This window comes from Polistes canadensis, unplaced genomic scaffold (genome assembly GCF_001313835.1).
Source record: "Polistes canadensis isolate GaletaPanama2010 unplaced genomic scaffold, ASM131383v1 scaffold_3, whole genome shotgun sequence".
NCBI lineage: Eukaryota > Metazoa > Arthropoda > Insecta > Hymenoptera > Vespidae > Polistes > Polistes canadensis.
This window is the reverse complement of record NW_014569550.1, coordinates 1701857-1728938: the sequence shown is the minus strand read 5'-3', so window position 1 is coordinate 1728938 and position 27082 is coordinate 1701857. Positions and strand designations below refer to the sequence as shown.

General features: G+C 31.7%; 1 protein-coding gene and 1 long non-coding RNA gene across 5 annotated transcripts in view; both read left to right on the top strand.

Annotated features, from left to right (window-relative positions):
• Nucleotides 1-27082, top strand: part of LOC106785808 (cAMP-specific 3',5'-cyclic phosphodiesterase) — a 325274-nt gene that overhangs the window by 63739 nt on the left and 234453 nt on the right. Inside the window, exons 1-2 of one of the 3 annotated variants that reach the window (XM_014746658.1) lie at nt 12783-14741; nt 23209-23439. The exons of the other annotated variants lie outside the window; for them this stretch is intronic. Of the exons in view, the coding sequence (XP_014602144.1) occupies nt 23357-23439 (83 nt within the window). The 5' untranslated portion in view covers nt 12783-14741; nt 23209-23356. Of the gene's footprint in view, nt 1-12782; nt 14742-23208; nt 23440-27082 lie in introns of those variants that run through there. 3 annotated transcript variants of the gene reach the window in all.
• LOC106785886 lies at nt 3086-12633 on the top strand. 2 transcript variants are annotated; one of them, XR_001381580.1, is made up of 2 exons: nt 3086-3841; nt 12287-12633. It is a non-coding gene; the product is annotated as an uncharacterized LOC106785886 (long non-coding RNA). The 2 variants fall into 2 exon arrangements; XR_001381581.1 differs by having other exon boundaries at nt 12267-12633.

The window sequence follows — 27082 nt, the reverse complement described above, 5'->3', positions numbered from 1 at the left end:
GATCTCTATTTTACATTAGAGACTAAATATAATGAAGAAATTCACTTCCATTGCAAAAAGTTCACGAAGAAAATAGCACGTAGAAAGAATGGGTTAGAGTGGAATCTAAAAACAAAGAGAAAACGAATTTCATCCTTTCCCAGTGGATACCTACCTAGTATTAGGGACTCGGTTTACTATTCTTTTTAAAAGAATACGTGTTCGCTATAGTATCCTAAAAAAAGAAACGGACTAGATCTTACTAATGTAAGTTCAAACGAACAAACTGTACCATGGGAACTGTATATTATAAATGTTCACGATATACTCGTTAACAATTCATCAAAGGAGAACGTTTAACAATGTTTATTTTTATATCATAATCATGAAGGCGTAGCCATGCTATTTCAAGGAAAATCTTGTTGCGTCACAACCAAAACACTCTTCTTTTATATCCCATAAATTTGTTAATTGTATTGTAATAAATTGGTGCTCCTGTTATAACGAATAAAACTCGTTATTTAATAGGACAGTATATTATCACATTATGCGTTCTAAATTCGTTTGGTCTGTGATTTAAATTTAACACTAATATAAGTTAATTATACGTATTGAGCAACCCGTTATTCACGATGCTTTAATTAGATCATTCATTCCCTGTATCTGTATCATCTAAATTTCTTTCTCGCAAACCCGATCGATTTATTCTTTTAATTAAATTACGTCAATATCAGATTGTAGACAATTACGATTACTTTGAAACTGTAGAAGTAGTAGTAGTAGTAGTAGTAGTAGTAGTAATAGTAGTAATAGTAGTAATAGTAGTAGTAACGTAGATCTAATCTCGTAATTAGGAGCGGACGTTGTATGATTTGTTGAAGTAATAAATCTCCGAGATGAAATTATATTGAAATGACGTTGCAATTATATTAGAAGCAAAAAAAAAAATAATATGAGAAATAAAAGTGGACAAATAAAACCGTTTATAATACCATCCTACATAGTTCACCATTCACAATCTTATTCGGGATTGTAATTAGAAACTTTATTTAATCGGACTTTACGGTTTCCAAAGAAAATAGCTAGCTTACAGAGTCGCGTTAGTTTTAAAGTCTCGCGTGTGCGGAACAAGCAGAGAGGTTCTTTACAAAGGAAAAGAAAAAGCTTCTAAAAGACGAGAATTAAAACAAGAGAAAATGAGAAAACCTTAGGAAGGAAATTCTCTTGAAATGTCGCGAAGTGCTGACGGACTGCGTTCTACACTACATGCAACAAGTACGCGTATAGTGAAAATTTGTCAACTGAATATTGTGGAACACCTTTCTTTATTTGCCCTTTTCTTTTTTTTTTTTTTCTAGTTACCCGATGAAAGAGAAAATTTGTTATATCCGAATGACAATCATCAATTTGTTCCTCAGTTTATATAATAAATTAAATCATTTTATAGATAAAATGATATTTTGTAATTATAAGTATTATTGTATAAATAAATAAATAAAAGCAATTACATCGAGCGTAAAATTTTCAATAGAATATTGAAAATTGATCAATCGTTATAACATTTACAATTACTGTTAAATAAGATCCATTATTTTTATTATATTTTATATTCTACTTATTGACGCGCGAGATGGTAGGATATCACAAGTCTTTTTTCTTCCAACTTTCATCGCGAAAAAAATATCTTCGCGTTTATAAAAAATTTGTTCAATTAAATTTCTTTTTTTTTTTTTTTTTTTTTCAAACGCAAGACGTGAATTTCTCGGCGAAGAAATTCGTGATTTTTCGACGAGGGGTTGCTCGATTGAATTAAAATAAATTGGAAAAGGAAAAATATATAAATAATAAAAGTGAAAGAGCGAACGTAACAGGGAATGAAAAATAAAAGAGAGAAGAAGGATAGGAAGAAAAACATGTGTGTATGAGAAAGTTCGTCGTAGTATATTTAAGTTGATGGCCATTCATGGGATTTCGATATGACGGGAAACGGTCTTTAAGAATAAGGGAAACAGGATAAAAATGCAAAGATAACTCGCGTACGCGAAAGAAAAAAAAAAAAATGAAAAAGAAAAATAAAAAAAAAATAAAAAGAAAAGTGATTGGAGGAGAATACGAGAAGGGAAGAGGATGCATTGAGAGCGTTAAGCACGAACGAGTGGGGTTGAGAAGAAGGAGGGAGACGATCGAGTATGGAAGAGAAAGAGGGAGAGAGAGAGAGAGAGAGGAGAGGAGAGGAGAGGAGTGGAGAGGAGACGATAGGATAGGATGGAGGGGAAGGTATACGGTTGACCTAATTTTTGCAAAACAGCCGGGGCTGCTGAGCCGCCGGTTGGTGGACCAAGTTACGGAGTATAGTGTACTAGCAGAGTGCTAACAGCAACGGCAGTGGTAGCAGCAGTAGTAGCAGCATCAGCATCAGCACCAGCAAAAGCAACGATAACGAAACGGCAATTTTTTCCTACCCTTTCTGTCTTTCATCCCATTTCTATTCTATTCTTCTTCCCTCTTCTATCTATGCGTTTAATTCTCTTTCTTTTTTTCTTATCGCATTCACCCTTGTAATAGTTGGTATGTCACAATAGGAAAGAAAGAAAGAAAGAAAAAAAGAAATAAAGAAAGAAGGACAGATAGAAAGATTGAGAGAGAGAGAGAGAGAGAGAGAGAAAAAAGTGAAAGAAAAGACAGTGACGGATAAAATTGGCCCCTATCAAGGGTTACTTCTCTTCTCTTTCTGGAGGATGGAAAATTCAGTGATTTTCCGTCGAATGCTACGACACTGTGCTACTACAGCGTCGGTGGTAGAAAGAGAGGAGAGAATCGTTCCGTTAGTCGGGTCTCGGCCGTCGTCAACGTCAATACGACGGTGTACGAGTTGCTTATCGTCGTCATCGTCGTCGCCGTCATCGTCGTCGTCGTCATCGTCGTCGTCATTGTTGTTGTTGTTGTTGTTGTTGTTGTTGTTGTTGTTGTTGTTGTTGTTCTCGTCACTGTCATCGTTCACGTCGACGTCAACGTCGTAATCGTCGTCGGTGGTTGGAAAGTGAAAGGGGAGAAATAGTTTTCCCGCGTGGAAGAAAGAAAAAAAAAAAGTGGGGGAGATACTATAAGTGTAGCTTTTTTTTTTCTTCTTTTTTTCTTTTTCTTTCTTTCTATCTTTCTTTCTTTCTTTCTTTCTCTTATATTCGTCGATTTAATTCGTTCGCGTATATTTTGTCCGCGATATATCTCGTCTTTATCAAATTAATCGAAAAATAATATAATGATTAGAGAAAGAAAATGGGAGATAATGTGTGCGTGTTTTGGAATTTTATTGACTGGTGTTAATTGTCAACGGTGATGAGAGACAAATTAAAAAAACAGAATATGCCGGAAAAACGTTTTGTCGTTTATGCGGCTTCTCGCGTTTCGTTTCGTTTCGTTTTCGTTATTGACACGTAATCGTCGTTGTCGTGAGTGTAACGGGAAAATGCGAAACTTTGAGAAACTCGTACGCTCGTGGGAAAAGATCCTCGAGGAAGAAGAAGAAGAAGAAGAAGAAGAGGAAGAAGAAGAAGAAGAAGAAGAGGAAGAAGAAGAAGAAGAAGAAGAAGAGGAAGAAGAAGAAGAAGAAGAAGAAAAAAAGTCTTCGATAAAAAGTGACGAGATTCATGAAAACCTTATTCGCATGTCGACGAGACAGCCGCATGCGACGTTTTTACGATGATCTAGTTTAATTTATGCGCCAACGTTTCGACGTGAGTGCGATACTCGTGTTTGAAAAAAAAAATGTTTTCATCTATCGAGGACTAAACACATCGTTGCGTGAAAGATATTTCGTCGGATGCTGTATATCCTTCTTTTGATTTTGATCTCCTTGGAACAAGTAATCATCGATACTTATCTCTTTCTCTTTCTATCTTTGTCTTTTTTATATATTATTTTTATGCCGTTTTTTCTTGCATCTCTGTCTCTCTTTGTCTCTATATTTCTGTTATTTTGAAATTTTTCTTTTTTTTTCCCACCGTCGTTCAAACGTAAATCGAGAGCGAGCTATTATTCTCCCTCAGGAATATTTAACGCGACGATTCTTCACGAATACAAATATAAAATGAGAAACGTTGAAAGTCATGGGGGTAATTCGCGTTGGTCGTCCGTATGATTGCAACGATCGTGTAAACAAAGAACGATTCGTACCGTGTATGTACAAAAGGAGGCAGAGTTTGTTTGTCCGACCGAGAGTGCTTTAATGCAGGAATGTATATATATATATATATATGTATATACATAACATACGTGTCTGAATCTCAGAATATTTACATGTGTAGTCCTATGTAAAACCGTTCGCTACCTGTTGTTAAACTAATTTATTCCCTATACTTCTCGATCGTTTAAATGTTTCAGTAAGTAGGTAAGGAACGTGACCGGTCAGACAGATTCTCTCGTCAAACTCTTTTCATGTTTTACTACTTACAAGTATTACAGATTCATCGACACATCTTTTCGTAACGCTTTTAATTAATACAAGTTATTTGTTAAATATCGTGAGATTTAAACTTGTTCCCAAGTTTCAGTTTCTCTTGCAAATGTTAAAGCTGAGATTTTAACACAACGCGTCAGACGTTTTAATAGTTTTAACGATCCTTCACCGAAGCATTATCTAGTTTGTAGAAAACTTTATTTTCAAGCTTACTCTTCTTCGAAATAATATTTAAGATTATCTCCAGAAAGATACCAGAGAATGAGAATCATTTTCAAATCTATCTTATTCGACATTTTCGTTAGATTAGCCAATCGAGTGAATTTTTTTCTCGTATAATCACGAAGATACGTGTCTTATCGTCGATGTTCCTTAAGAAAAAGTACTTTATTTTAAGATTCAACGATGACATCCGGGGTAGTGGTAGTTCAACGTCGAGGTCGCATACGACTACCAACAATTAAAACAACGACGAAGACGAAGACGAAGACGAAGACAATGACGATATTTCCGGGGAGTAGTTTGACGACACACTTTGGAACTTTAGTTTCCCGAAGGGAAATGGTAAAAGGAGAGTTTGGCAAGAATAACGGCGGTCGCGTCTTACTGTCACGATTTCGTTTAACTATTATCATTTATTTTTAATTTACTCGTATTCGCGTGTAGAATCATTTAAAATATGCTATTCGATACCGAATATCAGTTTGCTCTCAACTTACGTATTTCGATATTGTGCACTTAAGTAAGTAATTATATAATCTCGTAATAAGTGATTTTTTTATCGTCGAGAAGAAAGATCTACGATCGATATATCACTATTATATATTAATTACACCTAGATAAATATTAAATTGAACTTAGATAGAGACAACAAAAAATTAACTTTATATTTTGTTTGTTTGTTTTTTTTTTTTTTTTATAAAAATACGATATCGCACCTATCGCGTATACTTTCTTTGACGAACGAAAACTATTTGTGTCAGGATGAATGACCGGCAATTTAATTTTTTACTCTCACCACATTCGACCAATCTCTCGTGTGAACACGTATCATATATAGGGTGTTTTGTCGAAGAGAAGTCTCCATCATTCGACGTGACTTGAAAAAGATGGATTATAATTGAAACGCTACCGTTGAAAATGTTATTTGGTCTTTCCGATCTGTTTCTCTCTCTCTCTCTCTCTCTCTCTCTCTCTCTCTCTCTATTTTTTTTCCCCTTTTTTATATTTGAACGACATGTATCAACAAATTAATTTTTCTCTGTCGTATCTAGTTCGATTCATTTTTAACTATTTTTCTTTTCAACGTTGTTGACCAACGATAACTTATTTATCTTTGATATATGTCACGAATATCGAACTTTATAAATATATGTAACAAAATCAGTAAATTCCTTTTTCGTCAGTTTGATATACGTTTATTTCTATAGTCAATAAATAATAAAAATGTCGATCAATTTGATCATAGACAAAATTATTACTTCAAATTCGATGGTTGAGAAACTTTCTCAGTATTCAAGGATTACCTTGTCGTATTAGATCACGAACTTTTTAATATCGTAATACCCGACAACGCATTTATATTATAAATGTCAAAAGTTTCAATTTTATTATCGTATAATATTTTATTTCTCGGATTAAAAATATATATTCGATTATTTTAGAATTAATTTTATCTGCGTATTACTCCATATACATATACGTACTGTTATTAAAGTGGTATCATTAATTAGTGAATATAAAATGTTCGCTTGGGCATGGAATAATATTTAAAATAACGCTATTATTCGTGGTATAACAAAAGATTATTTAAATCGTGTTTGAAAAATTGAATAATCTCGTTTCTTTCTCCATTACTATTGAAAAATCCGTATCGTAAATGTTATTGGAATTTAGATTCGAATTTAAATTTAATACGTTTCGCGGATGTGTAGATATATTTGTGTGTACGTACCCATACACAAAGCTCTAGCGTATTGAAAGTAGCATAATATAGGCCGTTGACCGGATGTAGTTTCTCGTTGTAATTTATGCTGACCAGGTTGGTATTAATTCAGCTAAAAAAAATATAAGTTCGATATAAAAAAGTGAAAGTAACATCACGCGTTATACCCGTTAAATATTTTATCGTTGAACGAACATTTTTCATTCGTCGATGAAATAATACGCAAGTTATACCCTATCGATGAATAATAAATCGATTCAAAAGTTAAATGATTGATCAGATTATTCCTTATGAAATAGGTAACGATCAATTCAAATTAATTTCACATAGAGACCTATGTAGATCCATCTAAATTCATAACGATTTTCATAATTCTTACCTTTTACTGAGATATCGATACTTTCTTCGATCGATTAAGCCCGTAAAAGATAGATAAAACTCGAGAACTATTGGATAATTCTGTTGCCATTTTAAACTGCCGGGAGCTATATCATGAAACGAAAGCAATTATACCATGAAAAAAGGAAAGATAAAGTAGATTATAAAGAACGAACATCTTGTACCTTTATAATAAGAAGGAACATTGGGTTTCTTTGATGCTAAGGTTAATTGCATGCATAAGGTTACAATTTTTATAAGTTATTATCATAAATGAAATTTGTTTTTTTTTTTTTTTTTTTTTTTATAATAAAAGTACTTCTTGTATTTTCTTTTTGTTCTCGTCTTTCGATCGATTGTTCGATTCAATTCGAGCGAAATAGAAAGAAAAATATAAAGCGTATTTTATATAAAGTCACAGTTATTACATATAATTATTAGAAATTACATAATTTGTATAAAAATAATATTGTTTTTTGTACTCGTCACACAATGCAATTGTTCGATTGAATTTTATAGAAAATAAATAAAAATAAATATAGTCATTTATCACGAGGTCAACATTTTTTACAATTATCAATGTTACAATTTTTTATGTAAATTTAAAAATACATTTTTCTCCCCGTTTTATTTAGATTTTTTTTTTTTCTTTTTTTGTTGAACTCGTATCAATCGATTGTTCGATTCAATTCGAGAAAAATAGAAAGAAAGAGATAGTCACGTATTTTTCGGGTAACTCATCGTCAGGCTACTTACGTGCAAGTACTTAAAGCTCGTCGTTAGAACGGAAATACTTTCCACTTGATGATGCTTCGAGAAGAAGAGCTTAAGAATAAGAAAAAGAAGAAGGAGAAAATGGAGAGTGTAGAAGAAGAACTAGAAGAAGTAAAAGTAGAAGTAGAAGAAGAAGAAGAAGACGAAATGATTAATTCTCCGGTTATTATTGAAATGTTTCACCCGATTGCAATATTTTTTTTTTAATTCGTACTGCGTTAAAATTGTCTTCGTTTTTGAAAAAACAGATATTTTTTTAATGGAATAAAAAATATACGATTAATCTCACGTTTAACACGGTTTCGTTCTAATAAGGTTTGAGAGTTGTAAGAAATCCCTATAGAACATGATATTTCAATAATACAGTTTCACTTTAACGCGTTTTGAGATTCGAGAAAATCCCTATACAACACGAGACGTAATTAAAGTTTTTAAATATAGGCACCATCTCATTTTTTATTTTGCATTAGATCGTGTTCATTGTACTATATTTGTATGCGACATTTGGAAATATTCAAATTTTCAATTCATTTTATTCGTGGGATATTAAATGTATGTATATTTTAATACATAAATATATTTTTTATGTATTAAAAATAAATATATTATAATTTTTTGTATACTGTTGTGTTTTTGATTGTAGGGCATAGGTAAATATGGGTTTGCACGTGAATACAAAATACGTATTATTGATCGAATATTGATTAAGTCTTTTTTAATAAACATACAATTACTTATAAAAGTAAAATAATACAATTTTGTTAATTTTTAAAACTGAACATTATTTTTTGTAATAATTCTTTGTTTAGTTTAACACACGAGTTCGTATAACACGGGATATTTTTAGGAATCTAAAAATCGTGTTATATAAAGATTTACTTAAAAAATACGTATCATAAACACAATTTTCTATTTTTATATTACAAAAACACGTCATTTTTTTGTGCTCTGAGCGATTAAAATTTATTAGTAACGTCAAAGAGTTAATTACGCGTGTCTTTGATATAATCAAACAAAGAGAAAGAGAGAAAAGTGATCCTTTTAAATCGTCAACGATGGCAAGTAATTAAATACATAAAATAGATAACAAGAAAAGAACGTTTGACACACGATTCACATTATATCAATATGTGAATCCTGTTTTTTTTTTTTTTTATTTCTTTTTTCGACAATGCAAACTAAAAGAGTGTCATATAATCTAACAATGCGTGCCTTTTTTGTTTTTTATTAGAATACAAATTAATTATAAAATATAATTTTGTTGCAGTTAATAAATGCGCGTAGTTTTCGATCGATAATTATATATGATATTATAGGTATTATGATGAACTATTAAAGGATAAAGCTATTAATTACCATCTGCCACTGTAATAACGTAAATTAGAGTTCATAAGTGAAGAAAGGGAAAAGGGTTAAAGGCACGGTTATCTTGATCATGAATGATCATCTTTCATACATATATACGTGATCCAAAATGGGTCGAACGTATAAACAATCTTTCCAAATTACTTTTCATTAAGGAAAAATTGTACGTCTAGATATTCTATACGATTAATCTTGAGTATTTGGTAAAGTATAACAAGAAAGTTTACAAAAGTGTGCTTAAAATTGTATTAAATTAGATAGAAAAAGTGAGAAAAATGAATTGACAGGTGTTGAAAAATCGATACGATAAATAGTAAGATTTATTTAGGGTAAGATGTTAGTTCATGACTTGCCGACGATAAGCGGTTTAATCAAACTATATTTAATTAATTATGAGATTGGAACAACACAGAATGAGCTTATAGTCTACTGTCTCCAGATTAGTTTTGAAACTTCCTGATACGTATTTATCCCGCTGTCAAGAGGTACGACCTACGAAAGCTTGCTTGCTTGCATCCTTACTTACATTAGATGCAGTTTTGTTAACTAATACCTATCGTGAAATTGCTTTGGAGATAACTTTTACGATTAACATTTTTTTCATTTTTATCTTATGTTAATCATATTAGACACCATCTACGTGGCAACTACGAGTTTGATTGATTTAGTCTGTCTCTATCTCACTATTTCTCTTTTTTATTCTCACTCTTTATGTAATATGTGATTATTTTAAGATAAATGATCTCACGAAAAGTGTGTAATAACGAAATTTTCAAAGACACTTTGTCTTCGAAGAATCAGCTAGCTCTTATCATCCTCTTCCTCTTCGGCTGAAAAAGAAGGACAGGTGACTAACGAGATAATCTAATTTCCTATTTACTCGATACGCGGAAGTCTTTAATCGAATTTTAAGGAAAATAGGAATACCCTTGGGTTAAGAGGATACTGCTTTTTCGATTCGATCTAAGCATCAATTTTTCTTATCTCACGAGGAAAGCTTATTCAATCCCGAACTAATATTCTTTCTTTCTTTCTTTTTTTTTTTTTCTCTATCTCTCTCGTTCGTAATTCGTGCGTAAACACAAATTAATTGTAAGAGTGGAATTATATGCAAGAGTGTCAATTATTTTATCTAAGGAAAATATTTTTATCGATTTAATTTATGGATTTGATATTTTTTTTAAATCGTTTAATCTTTAACCAAAAAAAAAAAGAACCAAAAGAAAATAAAAATAACAAAATGTTTAATAACGAAACTTTTTTTCTTCATTCTTTTTCGTTTCTTTAAATTTTTATTTTAACGTTTGATCTTTGCTTCTCTCGAATTCCTTCATGTAATTTCATCTTGCGAGAGCTTCTTTCCCCTTCTTTATATTAATAAAATTGAAAAAACGTTGCGAGAGAGAGAGAGAGAGAGAGAGAGAGAGAGAGAAAGAGAGAGAGAGATTATAGGAAAGAATCTTGGTAAATTTCAATTTAAATGAAGGAAGTAAATTTTTTAATGGGGCACAGCAGCAGTTTTGCACTTTTCCAAGTAATTTACGTTTAACCGATTAATCAAATCTCTCCTATAGATTGCGGTGAAATTAAAAATTCTATTCTCGTACTCTTGGAGAATCAACGTTTGCCCTTGATTACGTCGACCATTTATATTCCGTAGATTTTTCTTTTCCTATTTCTTTTTATATATTTTAAAATTTTTAATCTTTTTTTTTATTTCAATAATTTTTTTTTCTCTCTCTTTCTCTTGACCATTGTTCGCTAACAGAATGTAACTCGTATTACAAATTTCGAGTACTGTGGATGTAATCGAAAGGTCACAAGAGGCATGCTCTTCGTTAATCGATAGTAATTGTTTTTATTTCTCGAGTTAACATTAATTCCAATTCTCTGGAGGTATTCGTTCGAACACATTCCAATCCCTACACGATATTTAAATTTTGTTTAACTACTCATCGTTATTTTTCATTCGTTCATTTCACACTAGATGCATCGAAAGGTTAAAGGTCGGTAAAAGGTTCAATATTAATTACTATCATTTCGTTGTTTCTTAAGAGAATAATAGTTATTTCAGAGTAGTATTCGCTAATGTTCTTATGGCAATAAATTCTCGAGTAAAGGTTAATTAGAACGTTGATGTCAATACCTAAAACATGAGACAACGATTCGTCTTAATATTACAAAAACAATAATGTCTGCGTTTAATTGAAACTATTGGGGTTTTTCAATTTTCTCGTTAACATGTTTCATATTACGTATCACATGACAATTATGACATATTCCACAGATTTAATAACGCCGTTATAATGGTCTTGTTTTATCGATTATTTTTATTTTATTTTTTCCAAAAAGTTATACCATTATCTTTAATAAAATATTTGTATAGGAGTACCTTCCAGATTCTAAAGACTTTAATTAATGAACATTTCTAAAAAGGAGCTTTACATTAGAAATATATATTTGCTGTTCAAAGTTAAAGAAACTTTCGTGATGTTCTTTTAACGTTAATAATCTTTTATTTTAATTTATTTTTAAAGATCATTATTTATATAGATAATATATTTTCATATATAACTTTGTACACAATCATATTTTTAAGTATGGAAATTTATCGAAATGTTTGATCAAAAAGTTGTTTATATCGTTAAAAAAAGGAAATGTTATGATTAACGATATTTTTCCCCTCAACGATAAATTGATCATTAATTTTCTTTTCCAACAAATACTATTTCCCTTTCTTATTCATTCTTTAATGAACAATACGGTCATACGAAAGAAAAAGAAAAAAGAGAAAGAACGAGAATAGAATAAGCAACATACATATATTTTTCAACGAGTACGCATGCGTACCTTTTCCATTTTTTTTACGATCGACAAAGATATTCGTATTCCAAATAACTTCTTCGTTTCATAAACAAGATAATAATAAAAGCTATGAAAAAAAAGGTGAGGGAGAGGGAGAGGGAAGAAATATGTTAAGAAATTTTAGTATGAAATGTGATCAATCAATTTTTACGAATTTGTTAGCAAATATTTTTCGTAATTTTTCTAGAACATGTTAGTGTCGACTTTTACACGAGGAATGGGGAAAACTGAAAAGAGGAAAGGGGAGATACGCGTGCAGACTCGTCGTCCGATAGTAGTTTGATGCTCGAATTTAATCGAAAACTATAGCGCCGTTCGAAATTGTACGAAAGTGAATTCGATGCTCTCTAACGGGTGCTCGACAAATACGAAGTAGCTCGTACAACGATGCCCACAAATTTATCATAGCTAGTGTATTTTTTTCTTCCTTTTTTCTTCTTTTTTTTTTTTTCTCCTTTTTATTCTCTTTTTCTTTTTTATTTGTTTTTTATACGCACGCTAAAGTGCTCTCTTGTGTCGAACAGCAAAAATAACAACAGCTACAACAGTAACAACAACAACAACAACAACAACTACCAACATCAAGGCGATATGTGTTGTAGTGATGACGCACGATGACTCTGATAAAAGTGAATAATATCGAAGCTAGTGAAAAATTAACTTTATTTGATAGACTCGGTGGTGCTTTTGTGCACAGGACGTACCATGAAGAATTAATCTACGTTAGTGTGATCAAAATGAGGAGAGATTTGTGCGAGAGAAACGAAAAAACACGTAGAAAGATAAGAAAAATAGATAGAACTCTGTCACCGAAAGAAACGTTATTGCGATCGAGCGTGCGTTAAAAGGTCAAAAAGATCGATCAAATTTANAACGAAAAAACACGTAGAAAGATAAGAAAAATAGATAGAACTCTGTCACCGAAAGAAACGTTATTGCGATCGAGCGTGCGTTAAAAGGTCAAAAAAAAAAAAAAAATTTAAAAAAAAAAAAAAAAAAAAAAATAAATAGAAAAAAAATAAAAAGGAAAAAGAAGACTAACAATAAGAAGAAGAAAAAGAAGAAGAAGAAGAAGAAGAAGAAGAAGAAGTAAAATAAAATTGAGAGAATCAAATATGACGCGTATGATCGATACAAAAGCCTAAGAAGAATTGATTCAAAGTAATCGATAATAAATATCGATAATATCGAAGCGGCCTCTCGCGTCAAAGTGATACTGTGTGAATTGTTCGTCTAAATAATCGCTGAAGATGATTAAAAAATATTAACATTCAAGGCGGTTGTAAACCGTCAATTTCATAACATATTTTAATCCCACGTCGACTTTTGCTTCCTCCTACGCCCCCTTCCTGAAACTTCACCGTCTCCCTTCTCTCTTTCTATGAGAGAACGAGAGAGAAAGAGAGACGAGTTTGCGATATCGGGAGTTTAACAAAGAGGAGGTGGAAGCTCACGTTGAACCAGTCGACTTATATCTCGTGTGTTCAACGCAATAGAGCGTGTATAGTATAAGGTGGGAGATAATAAAACTCGTAAAGTGAATTCAGGGCCAAAAATTATTTGCCAGGTCCCTATTCCCCTTTTTCCACCCACCTTCCCCTCCTCCTCTCCCCCGCCGCTCTCTTTGAGCTCGTAACAGAAGAGAAAAATAAAAAGAGACATTTTAAGAGAAACTAGAACGCCCTTTCGAAGTTTACCGATCAAACTATTCAATCAGCAGTACCCCACGGTATTCTTTCATAAAGTTCGATATACCGCACCGGATGCATTCTTCAATTTAAAGTGACATTAACTAGAAAAGAGATATATTCTATGAGAAATTGAGAACATTGAAATTAAATTTAAGAGAAGTTACAGAAGACGAGCAGCACGTTTCGAGGACACAAAGAAGAATATATATTTGAAGTTTTTATTATCACGGAAAGACAATTTCGGAAAGAAATAAGAGTACATAATAGTATTGTCTATGAAACGTATCTCTGTTCGAGCTAGAAGTCCTAAATATTTTACAGTGGAAAAATATATGATAGATTCCACCTTTTTTCTTGGTCGACACAAATTTATTACATCTTTGGGAATAGATTAGATTTCTTACCTTTGCATTTGAAACGTGCGGAGACGTAATTCGTACAATACGAGAACGCCTAATAACAGATAAACCAATACGATTCGAGAATAAAAGTGAGTCTCTTTCTTGCGATATCGAGTAACGTATTCAGCGATCGTTGCTAAAAGGAATTGATGCTACAGTAAATCAGATAAGGTGAGATAGGGCAAAAGAAAAAGAAAAACGAAAGATTGCAGTGAGAGAAAGATAGAGGAAGAAAGAGAGAGAGAGAGAGAGAGAGAGAGAGAGAGAGAGAGAGAGAGAGATTTGGAAGACGTTGACCCTCAACAAAACGAGGAGAGCAAGCTTGGTTAAGTCGGCCCTGAATGTTTTGACGCTGAGTGGTGCTAGGGTGTCGAGGTGGGGGGCACGTGGTCTTGCTGCCTGCCGTGCGCCGGCGGCGGCGGGGGTGGGGGTGGCGGTTCTGTCTCGGGGGCCACCCCCCAGTCCAAGACAGGTGTCGTCTTGACGTCGAGACATTACCAACAATATCACCATCAGCATCAGCAGCAGCAACAACATCAGTACCAACAACATCAACACTTTCAACAACATCAATTGAAACAACAGCAATTACAATATCAGCAACAGGACTCCGACGAGAAGAAATCTTCCCAACAGAAAAAAGTTCTGGATCAACAAAAAATTCAACAGAAACAAACGACTTCCACGGTGGATTCGAAAGATCGTGCACCTCTTGGTGAACTTGATGAAGATCTCGACGATTTCGATGATGAAGAGGAAAAGGAATGCGAGCTGCGAACCGAAGAGGAAGAATTCGGAAGAGAAGGTGGAACGCAACACCGATTGAGCCCAAGATTACACGACATCGAAGAAGAGGACGATGAGGAGGGTCGCAATACACGTGAAAGGTCAGTCAATTCACGATATTTATTTATCAATTGTTTATTCTTTATAATAATCGATTCTCATTCTTGTCTTCATATTTATGATGAATTTTTTCTGACTACCAAAGGAGAATCCTTGTCAATTGTAATTTATATGAAAAGTCATATTAATTGATAAGTTCGACGTTTAGATTAAACCAATCAAATTTGATCAGTTTTTAAAGAGATTCCGTCGTTACAACGATTACACGAATTTTCTATCTCACGACTAGATCTTTACCTAAGAATCTTTCATACTTTGAGAACTAGTTGCCGCATCGATAACTTCGTTCATTGCTGTCAAATTTTAGGTCAGTTTCGTTCGTCCTTCATTCGTAACTTATCTAATCTTGTCCTTTTATTTCATTCCGACGATTTCAAACATTTCAAGACAAATTCAAAAGTTTGGATTAAAAGTGATGCGATCGAGACATTTCTTTACTTTTAAAAACTATGATCTATCTTGTTAACATATTTTTTCTATATGGTATTCCAAGATCGGATTTGTTTTATTACTTTTTTTTTGCTCTTTTACGCGTTGTTATTAAATTCCTTTAAAAACTTTGAAATTCTTATAACGAGCTGTTAATCGAAGAAGGCATCTTTTACAATGTCTTCCCGTTAAATTTTAATAAAGCTTTTAATATCGAATTAATAGAGTCACGTTTTTTAAATAGCACTACCGTAGTTAACTTTTCAGATCGGTGAACCCATTCCCTAAGGTAACTTTTTTCCTATATCTTTTTTTTTCTCGTGTATTTTTAAAAAATATTCGTATGTTTTTCTCGATGCTGAAATAAATGGACGGAAATCAGGCGATGCGGTTAACGATTTGACAAAAAAAAAACAAAAAAAAATAAAAATAAAAATGGAACTCACATTCTCTTAAAACATTTTTCAAATAAATCGTTCGAATCGAATATCTTACGCGTTGGCTTTTCTTCATGGATGAGAACATTTTTTTCTTTTTTTTTTTTTTGCGAGCAATAAACTTGCTAGAAGCATCAAAAAAGCTTTCCCATGCTTTCTCTTTCATTCGAAGTTACTTGTGCGGTCAAAAGATGGTTTGAAAATGGATAAAGTAACGGACCGCGTCGAATTGCCTAAAGGGATCGCAGGATTTCAAGATAAGAAGGGACGTGTTTTGATCGAATAGAGAAGGGAAAGATAGATGAACTATACCACATATAGGGTGTTTCACTTTTATTTTGTCGAAATGTGTTAACATATTCTATAATTAAAAAAAAAAAATAAGAAACAACGTTATATTAAAATAGGATTGAAAATTTATCGTTATTAACAAATATTTATGATTCTATTTGAATAAAATATTTTTTGTTTTCTTAGTTTTAGTTCCTAAAATTATCCTGACACCGTTCGACGTGATAAAAATGAAACCCTCGATATACATATAGATGAGGTTAGAACGTATCCAAAAGTAAACGAAAATTATACATAATATATAGTGCCATTGGACAACTTGGTAAGGCTCGTAAAACTACGACGTTCGATGGTATACGATAGTATCTCGGTTCTTTGAAAAATCGACTCACTTATCTTCTTTCGTAGCTTCGGAAATTTATTTGAATGAGCTTCGAACGAGTGACATCATCTTTATGTAAGAAGGAAAGAGGATAGATCGATTCGAGAAAATATCTAATTTATGTGTCCAAGAAATCTGGCAAATCTTACACTCTCATTCCACGTTAATTTATGTCAGGATATTGCCGTAGCTATATCAAGGGTTAGTAACACATTTGTTAAAGGCGCGATTGCATGCGTGGGTTTTATATGAGGGCTTCGTAATTGCGTGGAAGTTGCGTTAGAAGTAAACTTACTGCTTGATCGAAATCTTTAGACGAATGAACACAATTCTAAGGTTATCATTAGCATTAATCGTGTTATTTGTTCTAAATTAATATTTCTATTGATTAACTGACATTTCCAAGATAATCTCAAATATTGAAAATTCATTTTCTTCTCTCTCTCTCTCTCTCTCTCTCTCTTTCTCTCTTGAAATTCTTTCAACAAATACGCTATTGAAATATACGTAGAGTGTAACGAGATATTTGAGCTGGTAACTTCCTTTCAAATATAGTTAACTCTCTTTCTCTCTCTCTCTCTCTCTCTCTCTCTCCCTCTCTTTATTTCTCTGCCTTTCTATGGCTTAACAGTATTATAATAATCCTAGTTAATGGAACGTTCAATAAAGTGAATATAAACATATATATATATATATATATATATATATATTACGGAAAATATATTGATGCCTATAGGATCACGTCGGCTTTGTAGGAAATAGCTTCGGTTCGATATTGCTTGTTTAGTTTCTGATTGGAAGATTCCTCTTCCAGATCGCAACGAGCAGACGTTAATGGCGAACGGACATCGGTTTTGTGCTAATATAGTTATCACCAGGAATGAACGATGAAATGAGCTTCAACTGTTGAAATCAGATGCTCTCTCTCTCTCTCTCTCTCTCTCTCTCTCTCTCTCTCTCTTTTATGTTCGTGTGATCTGTCTCGTTTTCGTTATAATCGGAAGTCAAACTTTTAAATTATTAATAGGAACTTGGCAATACTTCGCTTAATGATATATGTAACTACTTTGTAAGATCTAGAATTTCTACTAATTAACTGAAGATTACAATTTAATGCTGACACATATAACATATATACATGCATGTTTAAAATATTAAAAAAAATTCTATCCTTTAAATTCTATATTAACATTTTAATGATCATACTATACATATGCTTATTTCATTAATAAATTTTTGTATTTAACATGCATACACATACATATATATATATACAAGCACACGCACATGTATCTGAAATATTAAAATTTCTTTCTTCGATGAGAAGATCATTTCGAAAATTCATTACCCGACGAGAAATACACTTTAATATATAATGCTGAAAATATTTAACTATTAACATTCTTACTACATGTATACAAACGGTCTGTCCTTTTAAGGAAAATGGTTTATTATTAATAATTCGAAGAAGTAACGTATGAAAGGTAACCGAATGTTTACAAAAAAAACTCAGTAACGTTTGAACGATGATAGAGGCAACATCCGTAGCAATTCATTGGGAATTAGGTTAGCAATTTTACGGAGTTTTCATACTGATCTTATAAAAGTAAGTGCATACTCTATATTTTAATTAAATATATTACATATACAAAGTGAATCACTGGAGTATTCGTACTCCTATTGTCAATTCTTAATTTCATTTCTATACCTGCCTATACTATTATACATATGATATATTTATATTATTGTAATAGAATAATTTATTATTACTCTGAAAAGTATATTTGTGTAATATATAATAAAAATACAATTATTATTTTTTGTTTTTAGTACTTGTTTGGTACTCATTTGCATATTATAATTCTTTTGAAAGGACTTGGCATATGTTCTGAGATTAATGTTCTTATCAGTTATGTCAAATTTTACTTTTCTCACAATAAAATGTTCTTTTGCAATCATTTAAAAGTTGAATAGTTCTAATTTAATGTATAAGACTTATTAAATATTGCATAACAAAAAAATATTGATTGTTTTAAATTGATAATATAGGTACGAATATTGTATATGTAATATTTGTCTAGACACGATGAAAAATTTTATCAATGGAGAATAAAATTTGGATTAATCATTTATTCCGTACTTTCGTTAGTTTTATCAAAAAGTATGGAAAACTTTTTACGAAAGCAATGCTTATCCTAATTGTAAGTAGGAAATGTTGTGTCTCTCTCATTCGCGTTATTATTCTGGAAAGAAATATTATAAATACTTTCAAGAAAGAGACAGAAACTCATTGCAACTTAGGATAGAAATATTTTAGTCGTTGGAGAGTTGAGGCACGTAGCTTGAACTTTTATACACACAAAAGTATATATTATAAAACACATATGTACATATGTACATGTATAAGTATTTATATAAATACAAACATTAGCATGATAATACGTGAGAAATCTAGATTTAACGCTACGTTCTCGGAGACTATTATTTAATATCTTTTGAATATACAGTCATTATCATAATCATAAAATTAAATCTTTCATTCTGTGAAAAGAGGAAAAAAATATACATATATACATATATACATATTTAAGTACTTAATCACGTACATTTTTCGAGCTATGAAAAATAGATTACGTTTGTTTAATCACGAAGTTGAAGTCTTTGAATGTCTAGTATTAATTAATTATATATAACCGAGAAACAATCAGATTTTGTTTTGTTTAAAAAAAAAGAAGGGGGCAAGGGAGAAATTCATTTTTTTATACTTTTTGTTCTTATAAAAGTATGGTGGAAATAACAGGTGGTTGCTCGTAGAGCGAAGAAGATGAGAGAGAAAGAGGAAAAATGAAAAACAGAAAATAAAAAATAAATTTAACATTACATAAAATCACATTCGTAATAATAGGGTTATTCCAATGGATGTTACATCAGTAATGTAATATAAATAGTGGTTATATAGACTACGTATGAGTAGAGTTGAAAGAAATAACATCTTTTTCCTTGATCGAAGCATCTCTCACATTTTGTAGAGCACGAAGTATTCATTTGTATACATAGTTAGTAGAAAATCTAGTTTAAACCGTAAAAGCAACGCTTACGTTGGTTACTATCTCAACTCTTTGAAATATATAATTTTTAATGTTTTTCAAACTAGCTTTTACTTTCTCTATATATCCTTCTCTTTTTATTTCACGTCGTCGGTTTTAGCAGATTCCATTTTTCATCTTTGGCTTTAAACTTTGATTTAAACTCGCCATTAGACATCTCGCGTTATACTTCGTTATCTTTGAAATTACGCTTAAGCTTGATGATCATCATCACGGTTTTGTAAATAAGGTCAATATCAAAATCTCGACGGCTTCGTAGCCGTCATCGAATTAATTCCAAAAAAAGGTCAGACGATTTTCTTGCCAAATTGGGTATTAATTTTAATTATGTGCGGCATCGTTTATTTTACTTTTTTTTTTCTTTTTTTTTTTTCTTTTTAAAAAGGTCATAAGTTTAAAGAAAAATAAGTTTCTTATCGGGTTTTATACAAAAAGTTATGTTTCTTCTTAGTTTATTCTTTAAGTATGTATTCGTCATCGTGTCTTTCGTTTCAGTCAAAGAACTTTCATGCCAACTCTTTCTTTCTCTTCTCTCTCTCTCTCTCTTTCTTTCTCAGTGTCTCCCTTTTTTAGAACTTACGTAAGCACAAGCTATTTTAACTTGTAATAGCATCGGATAGAGATTTAAAAAGGATATGAAATATAAGAGAGAGAGAGAGAGAGAGAGAGAGAGAGAGAAAGAAATATAGAAGAAAGTTTTATGAGAGGTTTCTTTTTCACATGATCAAATATATAATAGGTTCGCGATATGACTTTTGATAATATACATAAATACGATCATATATTCGTGATAAAATAGATTCTGGTTGCTTAAACTTGCTTGTTGTTTATACGTATCGATAATTTTACGATGTTTATTTTAACAAGACAAATCTAATCGACAGTGTTCGTTGTTATTTGTAGAAATACAGGATGACCGTTTTTATGGATTCCCATAAAATTTTATTGCCGTTGAAGCATGAATTTTACCAGCTGAGTAGTAGCCAAAGTTTTTCCATTGCGCGTATTTGTATTTATACGTAAGTAATGTCAGCTATGTAATTTAGTTGTTTGTTCAATAGAAGCTTTACCGTTAAATAAAAACAAATTGAAACTAATTAACTGACTGACGGCTTTTATGGAGAATAAGATATGTCTTTTATTTTAGCGAGTTTAACGTGTGTAATCAGTGTAACGTTACCCGTCACTACAATTTGTCTTCTATTTTATAGTACTTCTGATTACGTTAGCATCGAAGCTATGTGAAGCTTCTAAATTAAATTGGACTGGAAAGTTTGTTGATTTATTGTAAAAGCTCGTAACGTTGTTGCATTTATTTTGTTTTTCTTTCTTTTTCTTTTTTTTTTCTTTTATGTATTATATTTTTGTTTTATTCGAGTTCTTAATAATGATTGTGTTTATAAAGCTGTTAGTAATTTAAAGCAATCCATAAAACGTTGATGAATAAATGTGAAAATAAATCGATAATCCAATTGTGAACAATGCATTGAAATATTGAAATATTATCCGCTTGTTTCCTTTATTTATTAAAATACGGCCAAATTCGTAATTACGATATAAAATTAGTGGAAAAGTAGCTTTTATAAATATGATAACTAATTGTAATTTCTGATCGATTTCGCGAATGTAATTTAATTAAATTTACTTGATATTATGCAGTCTAATAAATATTCTATTTGCAGTTTCTATTTGTACCGTTACGCCGAATAGAATGCCATAAATAGCTATGTACCTTGATTATGCTTATTGACTTGTATGTTATTTACATTATTAGATGAATATCGAGATTGTTTATAGGAATATTTAAGATTAAAATTTCGTGATAGATAGATAGATTGATCTATTACAGATTTACATATACTTATTGAATTTATTCCCGAATGCTAATTTGAAAATTTGCTTACATTTAATATGTAAATTCATAACTCTATCATTTATACGTAAAATGCATAATATTCATTTTTCCAAAAGCATTTCAAGAGTATTATACACGTAATTGCTACGAACTCTCGTAATTGAGAAAAATATTTTACGATGAAAATGATAGGAAAATATCGATAATATCGATGATCGATATTCTCTGGGCTTTTATGAACCGTTCAAATAATTGAAAATTTTACGTTCCACGAAGTATTCATATAATATTGTCCTAATTATACGTACGATTTTCAACGTATTTTGATTGAACTTATTTTTTGTATATTATAATACATCATAAACCATTACATGTGTGATTTGTTTAACGTTAATATTATTTTGAAGAAATATAAATATTCATAAGAGTTCTTTATGCTCAAGAAGCGTTTGATCAATGTCTTTGTAAACTTCTGACACGTGTTTTAATTATTACATACATGATATGCATTAGCATTAAGGACACACAAAGAGAAGCATAAGATCAAAGTAAACTAGATCATGTAAATTGAGAAAATAAATGAATAAAAATTGATCTTCTATCAATTATTATTATTATTATTATTATTATTATAGAATTAGTTATTATTGTGTCGAAGAAGAATAGAAGAGAAATTTTGATTTAAAAATAAATTACGTTATTAATAATATATTCAAATGAGAAAAAAAATTTGTATTTCGATATATATCCCTTCTTTTCAGTTCCACTTTTATTTGGAACATATATACAACTTATGTATATTTTCTTTTTCTTTTTTCATAGACATACAGGATCAATGTTATTTTTCGTATAAGACTTTGTTGAACGACTCAAAAAGAAGAGATGAGAGAAATAGAGAGAGAAAGAAAGAGAGAGAGAGAGAGAGAAAAGGCAGATCAAATTTCTGCAAAGTAGAAAATATATCTCGATTCAACGTTATATTCGATGTAAATAAAAATATGATATGATTTCATCTTGTATAGTTGAATTTGTTTGGAAGGTAATACTAGTATACTCGCAGATGGAGAGAAGTATTCGTAAAACGGAAATACAATTTCTACCATAAGAAAGAGAGAGAGAGAGAATAGTACGTAACGTTTATTTATTATTTGTAGTAGGCACTGTGCTAGATATTCCAGTTTCGAAAGATATTTTTTTTGATGCAACTACAACATCTTTTCCTACGGGAGTACTAACAGAAATAAACAAGAACGTGGGAGAGAAAGAGAAAGAGAGAGAGAGAGAGAGAGAGAGAGAGAGAGAGAGAGAGAGAGAGAGACAGAAAGTGAGTATCTAACGTTACATTACATCGTTTTATTGAGTCTAGGTGTTATTCATGAACAGAGCTAGCTTTAAACGTTAGCCTTGCAGATAACGAGCTTTCAGATCGACCATTCGCCATTTCGTGGATGTAAAGTTAACGTTAGTGAAATGCAAAAGTTGTACCATTTTTCTCGGTCATTGCGCAAAAAATCGTTAAATTGTTCTTTTCATTGCGGATGTTTGAACGAAGGAAAGCATCGAGCAGTATGAATTTTTGAACAAATCGATACCGTTGTAAAACATTAGTTTACAAGAATTTTAATAATAACAATTAATTTTTGGACAATTTTTTCGAATATAGGTATAAATAAAGGAAATAAAAAAAAAGAAACAAAATAACAAAAAAAGAACATGACAGATAATCGAAACAAATTCTTCATTAGACGTACAACACGTAATTGAATTTTTTTGATGATGATTCTATCAAAAAAAGGAAATAAGGACAATTTCAACAAGAAAACGGCTCTCCTTTTTTGAATTATTTCGAAAATTGGGTAGTCAGAAAATCGACAAGAATGGGATCAATAAAAAGGTTTCCTTCCTTTCTTGTTCTTCTTCCTTTTTTCGTGACAGTTCATTTTACAGGCCATACCAGAAGAAATCACCAACGCCGAGTGGCGGCGGAAGTGGTAGCAGAACGGGTTGGCGTTCTCGCAGGAGCGTCACAACAGCGGGTGCTCCAGGGCACCAACACCACGTGATTGCCAGTGCTGCCGCTACGGCGCAGGCCAGAATGCAGGCCGAGCAGGGGAGTATCGGCGAGTTAAGGGGTTACCACAATCTGCGATCCCGTAGACATACTTTGGCGAACGTTCGGTGAGTTTAAGATATCATCTTACTCCTTATCGCAAAAGGAGGAGAATATAAGAGAACAATCTGTCTATTTTATGTACGTCATCTATCTTTGGTACGGTTTACTTCTCATTTTATAGGAAATACATGGATTTTCTTCGAGCCCTGAATATAAATCTTGAAAGGATATGCACTACACGTACTTGACGTGTAATATGTCATTATTATTATTATTCTTCTTTTTCTAGTTTGACTTATTTTTACAATTTCATAGTAACTAACTTTATGAGTCTTTTGGGTATTCTTTTTCTTATTCTTTTAGACATTTCTCTTCTTTCATTTCTTTTCATTTCTTTTCTTTTCTTTTCTTTTCTTTTCTTTTCTTTACGTCTTCAAATAGAATACTTTTATTATTGGGATTCTAACGTCGAATGAATCAATGTGTAATTCCTTTTTGGAAGATCATATTATTTTTTTCCTTTCTCATCGTCGTTCCCTATAACGTGCGATTCATTGAATGATCTTCCCTTGTTACAATATCATAGTTAAAGAAGTGTACAATCTGCAAAGATTGTCTTGACTATTATCCTATTATTTGTCGATCGTTATAGTAGGTGGCTAATCAGAATCATCACAGCCACAAATTTCTCGTTTCCATACTCGTCCGCTCTCGGTTCTTTCTATTTTTGTACAAATACAATTCGAAGGACTGTCGTCTAGGTCCTTGTGGTATTTCCTTTCTTTTATTTTATTCTCCTCACATTTCACGCATTTACCTTGACACGTAATTGATTCCATTTCATCGTCCTTTTTTCTTTCCTTGCTACGTATTTTACTCTTTGGTATCTTCGCCAAACAAGATTGATCTTTTTTCTCCGATTTATATTTTCTTTTCGAATTTATACCAACTTTAATTTTGCTACTAGATGCCGAACAAGTGCACATTTCTTGATCGCAAACTAGTTTGCTGAATTTGGAAACGTTCGGAGCACAGAAATTGCAAGTTCGTAATTTTTCTGTAATATTAGATTTCAATGTTCTGTAACTTGATCTTTCATCTTGCATATTTTGATCCATGTTCGGAATTTTCGTATTCACAAATTTCGGACGAGATCTTACTGTAGTCGATATTTTAGGAGAACTACTGTTATTTCCACAAACGCAGCAATCACATTTATATGTTTCATTTATTTTGTTGTTGTAATTTATCGACCTAATTTCCTTTTCTTCAGTATTTATATCAGATTTCAAAGATCTTAAAATGTCCGACAATAAACGTTGTTTTTTATTTAAATTAGGCTCTTGTCTTGTGCTTCGTAATACTAACAATGGCTTATCCGTTTGAGAACTCACATTTAAATTCGATACAGCTGATCTATTTTTTGGTCTTTTTCGCCAACGCATTTTTTTCTCTGATATTTCAGGATCACCACCTGTTTCCGTCGATTTTTGATCCGTTATTTTTAGTTTTATTGGATAAACAGTGCTTGTTTGAGTACCTCTATTAATGATCGTCTGAACGATTTCAGTTTGAGTGATCACAATTTGCATTGCCGATAGCACAGCTGGTAGCTATAAAAATAAATAGATAATTAAATAGTTTATACCAGAAACACATTTTATAAACGTTTAAAAATAGTTTATACAATACATATTGTTTACCTTAATTTCTTCTGGTTTTTTACACACACAAGGTAGATCCTTTGCAATTAAAACATCCAAGAACGATTCTTTTTCTATTACTTCAATGTCCGCTACAGCTAAATACGGTTTAGCTACAATTCGAGGATCAATCGGTGTTTTAGGTTTCTCTTTGATTTTCTCTTCTTTAACGGAAATTGGTAGAGGTTCTATCACGTGAAATTTATCTGATATTTCTTCTATTTCTTCTTTTATTTCCGGTACTTTTCTTAATATCGGCATCTCTTCTTCCAATAACATTTCTTCCTTTTCTATTTCTTTAACTTCAATTTTTATTGGTTTTTCTTCTAACACTTTCATTTCCATTTTCTCGAATTTTTTTTCCGCAATAACTTTTTCCGGTACTTCTATCCGTTCTACATCTTCCTCGATTGGTGGTATTTCTTCTTTGAATTCTATTGTTTCCTGTATATCCTTTGTCAATGGCGTTGGCAATGATATTTCAGGCAGCTCTTTCGTTTCCGCATCGACAAATATTTCTTCTACGTCTGTAACTTCCTTTACTTCTAACTTTACTAAAGATTTTTCATCCGCTGTCTCTTCCTTGATCTCGATTTTCGATTTAACTTCTGTTTCTAATTCCTCTTTACTTATCGTATCAACTTCAGTATCATTTTCGTCTTTCGTTTTTTCTAAAATTTCATCTTCGATATCAGTTTTTTTCATCTCGATAGGAATTACTTGTTCAACTTTGATTTCATCGATTATTTCTTTTGAGTCGATACTTTCCTCAATGATGCCCTTCTCAACACCGTCCGCGTGTTTAATTTCTTCTTTCTCTGGGATAAAAATCTCTTCTTCTTCGTCGGGCAATTTTTGAATAGGTAATATTATTTTTGTTTCTTCCTCCGATTGATCTATTTCTTGTATTTCCTCTTGAACCACGATATCTTTTTCAATCTTCTCTAATTTTTCTGTAAGTCCTAACTTGTCATAATCTATTAAAACTTCTTTCATTGGAATTTCAGTAGATTCTTCTAATATCTTTTCTTCAGGTATCATCATTATTTCGTCTTCTTTGAGTTTTTCAGAAACAATATCTGGTTTATCAGAATCTAACGAAAAAGGTTCTTCTTCTGTGGGTTCAACTTCGATCGTTTTTTTTACTTCTTCTGAAAGTACTACCGCAATTACAGGTTTCTCAGCTTTACTTTCCGCGACATCTGTCATTGGTATTTCTTCTTTAATTTCTTCCATTTTTATTTTCTCCAAATCTTCGATAATTTCTGTTTCTGGTTTGATTTCTATTTTCTCTTGTATTTCGTCTACAACTTCTGATATAACTTCTTCTTTAATCACCATCCTTTCATGCACATCTTTTTTTGGTTCCTCTTTGTCTACGTGTTCTACGATCGCATCTAACTTTGGTATTATTTCAGTGATTACTTCTTTAGCTTGAACCTAATCGACGTTTACAAAGTTTAGTTATATGTTGCAAATAATTAATGATAAGTAATTAATCAATGCTTGCTTAACGATCCTTATCAAGTTGATTTTTGTATATACAAAATTGTATTTTACCCTTGCGTACGTTGCTATCTCTTCGGCCAAATTATCTGCATTCATTTTTACGCTGGAGCACGTTGAACATTTCTGAAAGAGAGTGTCAAACATTTAGATCGATGATATTTCTTTGAAATTAAACACATTATAAAATTATACGGACCGATATAACAAGGCGAATCGAATCAACAGTATTGACCCATGATCGAAGTTTATTCAATGGAATAATGGCATTGTCTTGACCGATTACAGGTTTATCAATTTTTTCAAAAATGTCTTCGGGTTCATATATTTCTTCATAAATTTCTTCCTCGTCGTAGTCGTATTCTTTTTTAAACGTCTCATCGATTTCCTTCGTGTCTTCGGGTATATGTTTGAGTTCACTTTTGACAATTGCTCCGTCTATTAATTGCATAAGAATATCATCATCTTCGATATCTTCGTCTAATTCTTCTTTTATATC